General features: G+C 34.2%; 1 protein-coding gene across 1 annotated transcript; it reads right to left on the bottom strand.

The window, feature by feature from the left end:
- Positions 1-5850: 5850 nt before the first annotated feature.
- On the bottom strand, positions 5851-8585 carry LOC139904002 (uncharacterized). Its single transcript, XM_071885936.1, has 3 exons — positions 8249-8585; positions 7796-7871; positions 5851-7697 (listed from the first exon to the last, which is right to left on the bottom strand). Exons 1-3 carry the CDS (start codon positions 8276-8278, stop codon positions 6094-6096), a joined length of 1710 nt encoding a protein of 569 aa, XP_071742037.1. The 5' UTR covers positions 8279-8585; the 3' UTR covers positions 5851-6093.
- Positions 8586-13349: the final 4764 nt, after the last annotated feature.

The raw sequence follows: 13349 nt of genomic DNA, 5'->3' as shown, positions 1-13349 counted from the left end.
ATATTATCTTGAATATTATTTTTGTCCATCGTTTTCCCGTCTAAATAATAACATTCATCACGAAGTGTCTCTTCTAAATGTTCATATTTTCGTGTGATCTTGATGCCGGAAAAAAAAAATTCCAAAAAAAAAAAGAAAAATTTTTTTTTTGCTTCCCCCCGCTTCCCCCCGATTGGTTACTTCCACATTGATCCTGCCCCTATATATATATATATATATATATATATATATATATATATTACTTTATTTTCCATACATTATGAGCACAACGCTTTCTTATTTCAATATTTATTGGTAGCTTATAAATAAAAGATACGGAGTACTACTTATTTCATTTAATAACAACTAATAGATTATAATTGTTTTTAGTAACCGTGCAACGTACGGGTTCAATACCTAGTTTTTAACAATTCGTAACGCAGACGACTTTAACTTTTACATTCACTTAACACCTAAAACATATCATTAAACCAAACTCCTTTATTTAAACAATTCCGTAATTTCAAATATCTTTTCACTAGTTTATATTTATAATAAACACAAATTATCAATACCACTAACATATTGTCGAAAAGAATATGGTATTAGTCGTTACCACTACAAAATAGTACTACCATCCCCTAATAAATTTGGCAAGTGCACCAAAACCAATAGTCCCACGCTCTTGCACTGTTTTCACACTACTCCCAATTACTCCGTACTTTTCCTTTTCATCCGTCCTATTTTAATAAACTTGTTATTCATTTTTATTTTACCCTTACTCTATATATATATATATATATATATATATATATATATATATATATATATATATATATATATATATATTAGGATCAAGAGGGAAGTAACCAATCGGAGGAAGCAAAAACTTTTTTTTTTCGTTTTTTGAAAAAACTTTATTCACGAACATCATAGATGAGATAAAAATATGAACATTTAGTAGAGACACTTTGTGATAAATGTTTTTATTTTGGCGGGAAAACGCTCGAAGAAGTAATATATAACAATTATCGCGTTTTTCGAACGTATGTTGAGGTTTTAGCTATTGGGGTTTAGATATTAGGGTTTATAGAGTTTAGATATTATGGTTTAGAAATTTAGGGTTTAGTGTTTAGTGTTTAGATTTAGGATTTAGATTGAGTTTTTAACACGAACGGTTTAGAGTTTAGGGTTTAGGGTTTGGGGTTTGGGGTTTGGGGTTTTGGGTTTATTCCATAAACCCAAAACACCAAACTCTAAACCCTAAACTCTAAATCGGGCTAAATTTTACTTCACAAAACATGAAAAAAACGTTCATATTCTTCACGAATGATATTATCTTGAATGTTATTTTTGTCGATCGTTTTCCCGCCTAAATAATCACATTCATCACGAAGTGTCTCTTCTAAATGTTCATATTTTCGTGTGATCTTGATGCCGGAAAAAAAAAATTCGAAAAAAACGAAAAAAAATTTGCTTCTCCCCAATTGGTTACTTCCCCATTGATCCTGCCCATATATATATATATATATATATATATATATATATATATATATATATATATATATGTATGTATGTATGTATGTATGTATGTATGTATGTATGTATGTATGTATGTATGTATGTATGTATGTATGTATGTATGTATGTGTATGTATGTATGATAGCGGTGGCGGAAGATAAGCTTCTTTAGGTGGTGGGGGTGGGGGGGGGGGGCGTGTCCCACCCAACCAACTAAAAACACAAAAAAAATTCACTATTTAACCCCAAAAAATCAAGTGTTTCTCGGATTATATCCCCCAAGCATGGTTTAAAATTTAGGAATTCTTAGTTTTGCCCCTTCGATTAAGAATCTCAAGTTCCGCCATTGTATGATAGAGAATATATGAATGTTATACATTTAAGTTCGACGTAGAAATAAAAATATTGAGTGTGAGACTAATAAGTTACAGTATTAGTTAAAAAAACAAGTAAAAAACTCATTTTTTTATAATATTAAACATTATTGTTATTATCATAATAACAATATATATATATATATATATATATATATATATATATATATATATATATATATATATATATATATATATATATATATATATATATATATATATATATATATATATATATATATAGTGGTAGGATTAAGGGAGAAGTAACCAATCAGGAGGAAGATAGGGGAAGCAATTTTTTTCTTCGTTTTTTGAAAAAAATTTGTTCACAAACATTATAGATTGGATGAAAATATGAAAATTTAATAAAGACACTTTGTGATTGATGTTTTTATTTTGGCGGAAAAACACCCGAAATAATTAATATATAACAATTATCGTGTTTTTCGAGAGTATTTTGAGATTTTTAGATATTATGGTTTAGATATTAGAGTTTATAAATTTAGGGTTTAGATTTAGGATTTAGATTTAGTTTTCAACACGAACGATTTAGAGTTTAGGGTTTAGAGTTTAGGGTTTAGGGTTTAAGGATTAGAGTTTAGGGTTTAGTGTTTTGGGTTTAGATATATATATATATATATATATATATATATATATATATATATATATATATATATATATATATATATATATATATATATATATATATATATATATATATATATATATATATATATATAGTCAAAAGTTCATACGAGAACCACAAAAAAGCGAGAACTGCGAGAACTTTTAATTTACTAAGATTTTTATATGTGAGTAGATTGAATTATCCATAAATGTTGATGGAGAGTAAAAATGAACATAAAATAGTTTGCAAAAACATATATTTTACCTATATAATCAAATATATAGTTTTCCGTTCACATGTACGTATTTGTTTGTGTAACATGTGAATATTTTATATAATTAGCAATTTAACATGTAATTTGTGGTAATGAATATATGTTTGTTAATGATATGAGCATTAATTAACATTTGCATTTAATTTTGATGCATTTAAATGCATAAAAGCTATGAAATTAAAAGTTCTCGCAGTTCTTGCATTTTTCGTAGTTTTCGTTTATATATATATATATATATATATATATATATATATATATATATATATATATATATATATATATATATACACGCAGGATCAATGGGGAAGTAACCAATCGGGGGGAAGCAAAAATTTTTCTTTTCGTTTTTTTTGGATTTTTTTTTCAGCCATCAAGATCACACGAAAATATGAACATTTTGAAAAGACACTTCGTGATGAATGTTATTATTTATGCGGGAAAACGATCGACAAAAATAACATTCAAGATAATATTGTTCGTGAAGAATGTTAACGTTTTTTTTTTCCTTCAAGTTTTGTGAAGTAAAATTTAGTCCGATTTAGAGTTTAGGGTGTTAAAAACTCAAAATAAATGCTAAATCTAAACCCTAAATATAAACCCTAAACCCTAAATTTCTAAACCTTAATATGTAAACCCTATAAACCCTAATATCTAAACCCTAATATCTAAAACCTCAACATACGCTCGAAAAACACGATAATTATTATATATTAGTTCTTCGAGCGTTTTTCCGCCAAAATAAAAACATTTATCACAAAGTGTCTTTATTAAATGTTCATATTTTCATCCAATCTATAATGTTCGTGAACAAAGTTTTTTTCAAAAAACGAAAAAAAAAAGATTTTGCTTCCCCCCGATTGGTTACTTCCTCTTGATCCTACCAATATATATATATATATATATATATATATATATATATTGTTTCAAAACATGTGTATCGGCAGGGACATGTTAGCCCTGTGTTGACTTTGTCAACCCATCCAGCGATCCCCGGTAGCCCACTGGAGCCTGGCGAAACACCATCACCCATTTCCCCACAGCATGCCAGGTCCGATAAACGAACCTGCATTGTCATTGTTTCAATATTCGCATGCGTGAGATCAAGGGATCATTTGGGCCCGGTAAGAATAGTTTTTGATCCAATTATTTGGAAAATCCTCACCTAGTGGGAATCGAACCCTCACCTCCCCTAAGGGAGAGTGAGTCATTCACCACTAGGCTATTGGCCCATTCTTATATATATATATATATATATATATATATATATATATATATATATATATATATATATATTGGTTCTACATAACTACTTTTATAGGTATGATGATATGCTTGTACAATATTTAATTTTGTGGGTCCTAATTCATCACTCCCATAGTCCCATTGGCCCCACTTTTACTCATCCCGATTTTGAAAGACCCCACACATTACCCTCCATGATTTCAACCACACTACACCATTGAGATTTTACCTTAAAATAAGGAAAAAAAAAAAAAAAAAAAATTAGTAGTCCTAAATCGTACTAGTAGTAATATAATCTCTATTTTAAAAATGATCTTTAACATTTACAGAGTACAATATCTAATAAGAATCAATCGCTTCTATAGCAAATGTGCATTCACATAAGATCTTTATGTATAAAAAGTGTATAATGCCTTATTAATGTAATTAGTAGATCATATATATGAATGGTAAGTTTATGTCATCCAACCATATTCAATTGGATTGTTTAAGGAAAAAAATCGCTATCTATCAGTTTGTCGCGATTTTTTTTTTCTTCAGGACTACGCCAACTTCAGTCACGAGCTAGTTCCACCTAGGGATGTCAATAGCCACCCGATCCGGTGGATATCCATCCGATCCACCCGCTTCGTGATGGATATGGACGAACCTAAATGGATATGGATACGGATATGGATGAACATAAATGGATATGGATATGGACATGGATGAAAAGTTTCATCCATGGATATATCCATTACCACCCGAAATACATATACAAATACATAAATATAGATATATGTATACATATTTACTATTACAAGTTCATTTACCGTTAGATTTATATTTTGCTTTCAACCTTATAATGAAATAACTATAATATATTACAATAAAACACGCATATCTAATAAAATAAACTTACAAATTTGATATTTATTTTTTCATAATCCGTGTGTTATAGTAAATTTGACAAATTTTGTTATATCTTCGACAAAGATTACACATTCTTATGGGTATATTTTAAATATGTCATGTTATATTAAGATTACACATTCTTATGGGTAGATTTTAAATATGTCATGTTATATTTATTTCTGCTATACTACATTTTTATTTTAGTAGCATATTAGAAAATATCATAACATTTTTTAATATCCATTGGATATCCATTAACCCGCTTAATCCACTGGATATGAATATGGATGGATGACCTGAAACTAAACGGATATGGATATGGATGAACAAAAACTATATGAATATGGATGTGGATACGGCATCACCCGCTCCATATCCGATCCATTGCCATCCCTAGTTCCACCATATCATTTGGTACTTCTTTATGGTGTATAGGAGAATAATATGTTCGTGTATAAGATGAAATTTTACTAGTCGGTTTAAATTCGTTAGTTGAAAACCTAACATAAATAGGAGTTCTTCAAATGAAGATATAGGAAAGTTATTATTGAGATACATAAGAAAGAATTGAATGTCTTACCTTGATTTGTCAAACTCGTAACTATTCAACCAAATGATTGTCATTCTTCAAAATGTAATACAACAATTCATATAGGTATCTGATACCTAGGAGATATGAAGATAGCCCACGAATGAGGGAAAAAAACATTGTATATACTAAGACACCCCCAAATAATTAAGGAGTGAAAATTGGGGAAGAAATGAGAACTTTCATTTGGTTCTTAAAAAAATTAAAACCCAAATCCCTTTTCATATTATTTCTGTTTTTCAACATATGAACACATATAAACATCAAGCTCATGAACCATCATCATCATCATCATCATCATCCTGATCATCCCCCATCGCTAGTCACTGAACTCGCATTTTTCCCCTAAGTTTTGATAATATATTATCATTATCATCATCATATCTATAAATTACTTCCTATGATCATAACATAAAAAACCCTAATCCATCTTTAGGATTAAGTAAAACAAAATTAAAAAAAGGAAATAAATAAAGCTAAAGAACACCCCATCTGATGGTCCCCCTTCATAAAGTCCGGTGTTCGGTCACGAACTAACCACCATTAAATGTCTTCACAAACCGCCACAGGAAACCTTTCCGATTGGGGATTCTTACATTATGTCGCAACTTGAGGTATTTTCATCACTGAAGTAATGTGTGATTGGATCACCATGTGGTGGGTGTGGGTAAGGGTATGGTGGGTAAGGCTGCTGATATGGCGGTGGTTGCATATAGTTAACCGCTGGTGGCGGTCGAGCATACATCATTGGATGAAACCGTTCACCTCCACCACCATTCGCTTGCGCTTGTGCTTGTTGCTGATTCATCATTGCCGCTAATTGTTGTTGATAATACGGGTTGCCCGCCATAGCATCTGGTCCACCTTGAAAATATCCACCACCAGGCACACCACCACCACCACTGTTCATCATGGCTGCCGCAGGATGTCCTTGAACCGACGGCATGTTACCCATTTGACCCATGGATGCACCCATTTGACCGCCCATTTGACCCATTCTAGGACCCATGGATGCACTCATGTTTCCCATATGCCCCACATTGCCCCCACCACCACCATTCATACCACCCATCATGTTTGGCATGCCATCTATCCCATTATTCATTCCACCTTTCTTACCACCAGCCCCACTCATATTCATATTCATGTTTCCACCACCCCCTTGACCACCGTTCTTATTTTGACCACCACCGTTCTTGTTTTGACCATCACCTGGACCACCGCCATTCTTTACACCATTCTTTCCTCCACCACCACCACCCTGATTTTGATTCCCTCCACCACCACCCTGATTTTGATTCCCTCCACCACCACCACCACCACCACCACCACCACCTTTCTTTCCACCGCCACCATTTCCACCCTGAACCGGAATATTAACACCGCCACCATTTCCTTTCTTCCCTCCATTTCCACCGTTATTCCCCATTGGCGGAGCACCGCCTTTCATTTGCTGAGGTGGCATCTGACCACTTTTCATCATTCCCGGCGGCAACTGACCGTTTTTCATATACTGTGGCGGAATCTGCCCACTTTTCATAAGCTGCGGTAACATATTACCCATCTGACCACCTCCACCACCGCCGACCACCGCCGGTTTCTTCACAGGAACATCATCAAAGTCCTCGTCATCATCATAATCTTCATCATCAAATTCATCATCGTCGTCATAATCATCATCACTCTCATCATCTTCATCAATCACCTTCGCACCCTTCTGTCCGTTCTTTCCACCGGTACCGGCTCCGCCACCACCACTTCCGGGAACGCCACCAAGATTAGGAATTTTCATATCCTTAAATTGAGGATGCATTTTCAGATCTTGAAACCCTTTCATTTTTTGCAACTGTTGAAGCTGCTGAAGTTGTTGTGCCGTCGGACCACCGCCTTGCGGCGGCGCTTGGTGATTTTTACTATTATTGTTACCATTGTTATTATTATTATTATTTCCACCACCACCTTTTTGAGGCTGATTTTTATTATTTCCACCGCCACCGCCACCTCCGCCGCCGCCTTTACCACCCTCAATCTGCATGTTTTTAAGCTGGTTATTGATTTGTTGATTTGGCTTAGAAACACCCCAAATCTCTGCAAGTTTTCCACCTTTTGCCAGTTTCTTGATCAGTGTATCAGGATCGACATCCCCTGATACTGTAACCTTGCTCTGTTCTGGATCTATATTAACGGTGTAAACCCCTGTAAAAAAATACAGATAATCAGATAATCACATTAACATAAAACCCATCTCAGATTCATCAAAAAGACATGAAATTTACATAATTTGAACACAATACCTTCAATTTTCTGAAGTATTTTCTTAACCTTCCTTTTACACCCATCACAGTGTATGTTCACTTTCAGAGAGCAAGTCTGCATGCATAAAATTAATTAATTAATTTCAGAAATCAAACAACTTTGAATTGAATAACAATCATTTGACCGTGTTTATTTATTATTTAATTTTTGTTTTGTATGTAGTATAATTTTTTTATCAGTTGATTGAACATTTACTGTTGATGAAAAGAGCATAAGATAACGGAGTCAAAAATCAACAAAATGTAAAGGGAGGTTTGTAGATTTTTGAGTTTACAACACGCAAAGCATTGAAATAAGCAATATACTCATACACTTAGATAAAAGCAAATTTTTTGAATTTATAAAAATTAAATTAAAGAATAACACACATTTTTTTACACTTTTTCTTTACATACTTAAATTGAAGAATGGTAATGTAAATGTATATTTACCTGAATCTTCACAAACTCTTCTTTACTCATGTTTTCAAGTTAATATAAACAAAACTCAGAAATAGAGCTGCAAATGAGATATATGTGTTTCACAGATCTGAATTGACAAGAAACAGAGCATAAACTAAAAATTAAGAACGATCAAGAATACTCTGTGAAAATCAAGAAAACTAAAAAATGGGTAGTTTTGGGGTTTCTTTGATTAGAGTGAAAAGGGTAAGAAAAACTAAAACGATAAACAAAATAGCAACAACAAAGAGAAGTTTGACAACAACATTCAGAGGTTGGGGGTAGACATTAAAATCTCTGAAATTAGAATTTTATTTAGAGGGAGAGAATGAGAAAAGGAGATGAAGATGAAGGCTTTCTCTCACACTGGGTTTTTTGGGTTTATTTATTTGGGGTTTCTTTTCAATGAGTATTAAGGAGTAATTATATTATATATATTATATTATATTTTATATATATATATATATATATATATATATATATATATATATATATATATATATATATATATATATATATATATATATATATATTGGCAGGATCAATTGAGAATTAACCAATCGGGGGAAAACGGGGGGAAGCAAAATTTTTTTTTTCGCTTTTTTTTTGAAATTTTTTTTCCGGCATCAAGATCACACGAAAATATGAACATTTAGAAGAGACACTTCGTGATGAATGTTATTATTTAGGCGGGAAAACGATCGACAAAAATAACATTCAAGATAATATTGTTCGTGAAGAATATGAACGTTTTTTACCATGTTTTGTGAAGTAAAATTTAGCCCGATTTAGAGTTTAGGGTTTAGGGTTTAGGGTTTAGGGTTTGGTGTTTTGGGTTTATTACCCAAAACACCAAACCCTAAACCCTAAACTCTAAACCGTTCGTGTTAAAAACTCAATCTAAATCCTAAATCTAAACCCTAAATCTAAACCCTAAACCCTAAATTTCTAAACCCTAATATCTAAACCCTATAAACCCTAATATCTAAACCCTAATATCTAAACCCCAATAGCTAAAACCTCAATATACGCTCGAAATACACGATAATTGTTATATATTACTTCTTCGAGCGTTTTTCCGCCAAAATAAAAATATTTATCACAAAGTGTCTCTACTAAATGTTCATATTTTCATCTCATCTATAATGTTCGTGAACAAAGTTTTTTCAAAAAACGAAAAAAAAAATGTTTTTGCTTCCCCCCGCCTCCCCCGAATGGTTATTTCCCTCTTGATCCTACCACTATACTCCGTATATATATATATATATATATATATATATATATATATATATATATATATATATATATATTCAATTAGAAAATTTATATATATATATTATATTATATAATAATATAGAATTTATAGTGAAATTGGAGCCGGCTCAAAAGGTTGGCTTGGCTATACATATGGCGGCTATATAGCCTTTAAAAAAAAAAAAAATCATAAATGCACACTCACATAGTCACATTTAATTGTATTTTGCTAAATTTTACTGTATCAAACATGGTAACCCTCCTCCAAATTTAAGTACCTGGGGTTGAACTAGCATATTCCAATTCCAACAACACTTCAAACTCTTTATTTAGTCTCTATTTCCGTTTCCATTTCCGTTTCTAATCTCATTATCTCATCCGGGTAATTCACAACCTCTACCGGCTATTCTACTAAATTCCTAACACAGGGGCGGATGTATATTAAGCCGAGTGGTTGCACGGGACACCATTGAAATTCGAGATCTAGTGGAAATTTTTTGGGGGGTTTAACTAGTGATAGCAATGGATAGTGTATATTGTGTGACACCATTTAAAATAAGTCATCTAGTAGAATTTTTTTTGGGGTTTTAAGATGTGACACCAGTGACCACCAATCCTACATCCGCCACTGCCTTAACACATTCCTACGCTCCAGTGGTTATTAGAAACAGTCGGGCAAATGGGAGTAGAAACGATGGACATAAGTCGCCGGAACAGGATCACCATCAAAAAGAAAATCAGAACACATCAGATCCAAAACGCGATGAGCATGGGAAGAGAATTACGACGGTGTTTCTGAGTAATATATGTAGATCCTTAACTCCTATGGTGATAAGCAACACATTCATAAGATACAAGTGGATTCAAAACATAGCGTGGTGGAATGGAAACTATGCATTCGTCAAATTCGCTACTTTTGAGCAAGCTTCAACCGCCATTACTTCCATGAACAGAACATATTGTTGGGGAAGAGACTAAGGATGAGGTTTTCAAAATTTGAAAAAGGGTTCACACTCTAGTTAGAATAGAAAAGGCTACTCAAATCATTATAGTCATTCGACTAGAAACAATTACGCTTATACTTCGACAAGGGAGGTTTTTTACAAAAGGAAGGACGCCAACAAACTCATTGAACTTCAAGTTATTGAGGAGAATAACGGAGGAACGGACATAACGGTGCTAATCATTGACAAAGTAGAGTTTTCGAATGATAAACTTGTTGAACGGATTGTTGGTTGTAAGGCATTGATCGACATGTGTTTGATGTGGGGAAAATATGGGGCGGTCGTTAGATGCATTAACAACGAAAGTCTACACAACATTTGTCAAGGTCCATTAGATGGCTGTAACAATGGGGAATTCCTACGTGTAATATCGATAAAAGATAGAGGTGGTAAGTTCTCTAGGGCAACCTGGATTGAGGTCACATGGATTCCAGTGGATTATGGATTAATGGACAATGTAGCTACTGCAGTGCAATTTTTTGGTGATAATTTATATTACTTTAAAGTGTCCTATGATCTGACACAGGTTATTTCCTTGTTTGTGTTTTATGGATGTTTTCGAACCTAAATTCAATGATAAAGAATTCATGTCGGAATTGAAAGATATACAAAAGGCTAAAATTTGAGCTCATGAAGTGGGTAATGATTTCGATCCTAAAGTTCATATTCAAGCGGAGGATTATGATGACTTCATTGAAGAAATCAATCAAGTTGTAAAAGATAACCTGAGAGGAAATGGAGGGAATTTAAACGATGATGCCAATGAAGATTCTGATGGTGCAAAAGAGGGTGGTCATGAGTTCGATTCACCGGAAAATGTACCCTCACCAGAAAATGTACCCTCGCCTATAAATTCACCGTCATTGGGAAACAATTTGTCACTTGAGAAGGTTCATTCAACCCCAGATAGACCTATTGGTGAAGTACACGTCGACATGAATTCAAATTTTGAAAACTCTGATTTTCAAATGGGCAAGTGGCTCGATCCAGTGGTTAATACTACACGCTCCAACTCCAATATGAACCTTGAGGTGTATGAAAAATACAAAGGATCGATTTTAAGGAAAAAATCAGAATTTGTGCCTTTAAAGGTGGCTGAGGAAAGAAGCTTTGCTAAAAAGGTACCGTATGAGCTAAAAGTCAACCTTGAATCTACCTTTTGTATGACTGAAAAGGTATCCCATGCCCCTGACGGCTGTGTTCCAAGTATGATGTTCTCTAAAAATCTTATTGTTTGTCCCCCACATAGAACATGCCCAATTCAAAGTTTGGCATTGGGCCTGAAATAAATAATGTTAAGCTCGACATGGTTGATAAGAGCCCGTCGTTTGATATGGAAGTACCAAATGGTCCTACCTTTTTTCATGCTGCAAGGTTTAACCATGACAAACAAGACTTGCATCGTTTTCCAACACTAGTGTAACACCCCTGCTTAACATGACCACAATATTGTCCGCTTTGCCCGCAGGCGCACGGCTTTTTCTTGGCGACCACACATGAGGTGCTCTCGCCCGAGCACACTTAACTACAACGTACTCGTACACCCGCTCTGCACGTGGTCCCAAAATGCGTTGTGTCATTTAAGCGTGAGTATTACCTTATAATCCTATGATCACTCATGTCCGTGAGCGATGTGGGATTTGCCTAGGGTGTTACAACTCATCCCCCCCCCCCCTTAGGGACTCATCGTCCTCGATGAGGTTTTCCCCACCACCCCCAACGGCACGTGAGTGGCTCGGATACCATTCTGTAACACCTCAACTTAACATGACCACAATATTGTCCGCTTTACCCGTAGGCGAACGAATTTTTCTTGGTAACCACACACGAGGAACACTTTCCCAGGAGGTCATCCATCCTGGCAGTGCCCTCGCTCAAGCACGCTTAACCACAACGTACTCACACATCCGCTCTGCTTGTGGTCCTAAAATGCGTTGTGTCATTTAAGCGTGAGTATTACTTTATAATCCCATGATCACTCATGTCCATGGGCGATGTGGGATTTGCCTAGGGTGTTACAACTAGATTGTAGATCAACGTGGGCTTTGTATAATCAAAATTCACATAAACAAAAGCTCTAGCAACTAAGGAAAAGGACGTGAGCGTAACACCACATCATAGTCCGTCAAAGAGACAAAAAAATGAAACTTAAGGTACGAGAACTCTACGAGGAAGTCGAGTTTGGATCAATGATTAATTCTGAAGATGATAACGAAGGGTACGACAATGACAAATACTCCAGTGAGTTTGCAAAAATAACATATTAAAGTAAGTGGAAAAATCTTAAATCCGATGAAAAACCTTAAAGATAAAGAAATGGAGGTTTTTGGGAATTTTCTTGAGGGTATGTTCGATAGTAGCGAACGTTTTAATAAATCCAAACAATGAAAATTGCCACATTGAACGGATAACGGATATGGGGATTGATATCGGCTAAAAAGTCACGTTTTTACCCCCGATATTGAGCCCTAAAACCATAAAGTTTCAAACTTTATCGGAAAAATAATCTTTTTTTGGTTGATTATGTAGATTAAGTGATTATGAAGACGATGCAAAAAGAATCAAGAGAATCGGAGTTAAAACGAAGATTCTAGAACGAAAACGGTGAAAGACAATAAACCAAGCTACGATCAAGGAAATCAAGTTATGATCCAGTGAAAACGGCAAACCAGGGCATGCCATACGGCCTGCAAGTGTGACAAATGGCCTGCCATACGGCCACTGTAAACGGGCATACAATCCGGCTTGCCATACCAAACGGCCTGGTCAAACGGCCTGTCATACGGCTTGTCAGCCATATGCAGGCAATTTTTAAGTCTATTTAAAGGCCTTTT

Source organism: Rutidosis leptorrhynchoides, chromosome 4, assembly GCF_046630445.1.
Source record: "Rutidosis leptorrhynchoides isolate AG116_Rl617_1_P2 chromosome 4, CSIRO_AGI_Rlap_v1, whole genome shotgun sequence".
In the NCBI taxonomy this organism is placed as follows: Eukaryota; Viridiplantae; Streptophyta; class Magnoliopsida; order Asterales; family Asteraceae; genus Rutidosis; species Rutidosis leptorrhynchoides.
This window is presented reverse-complemented; position numbering and strand designations above follow the sequence as displayed.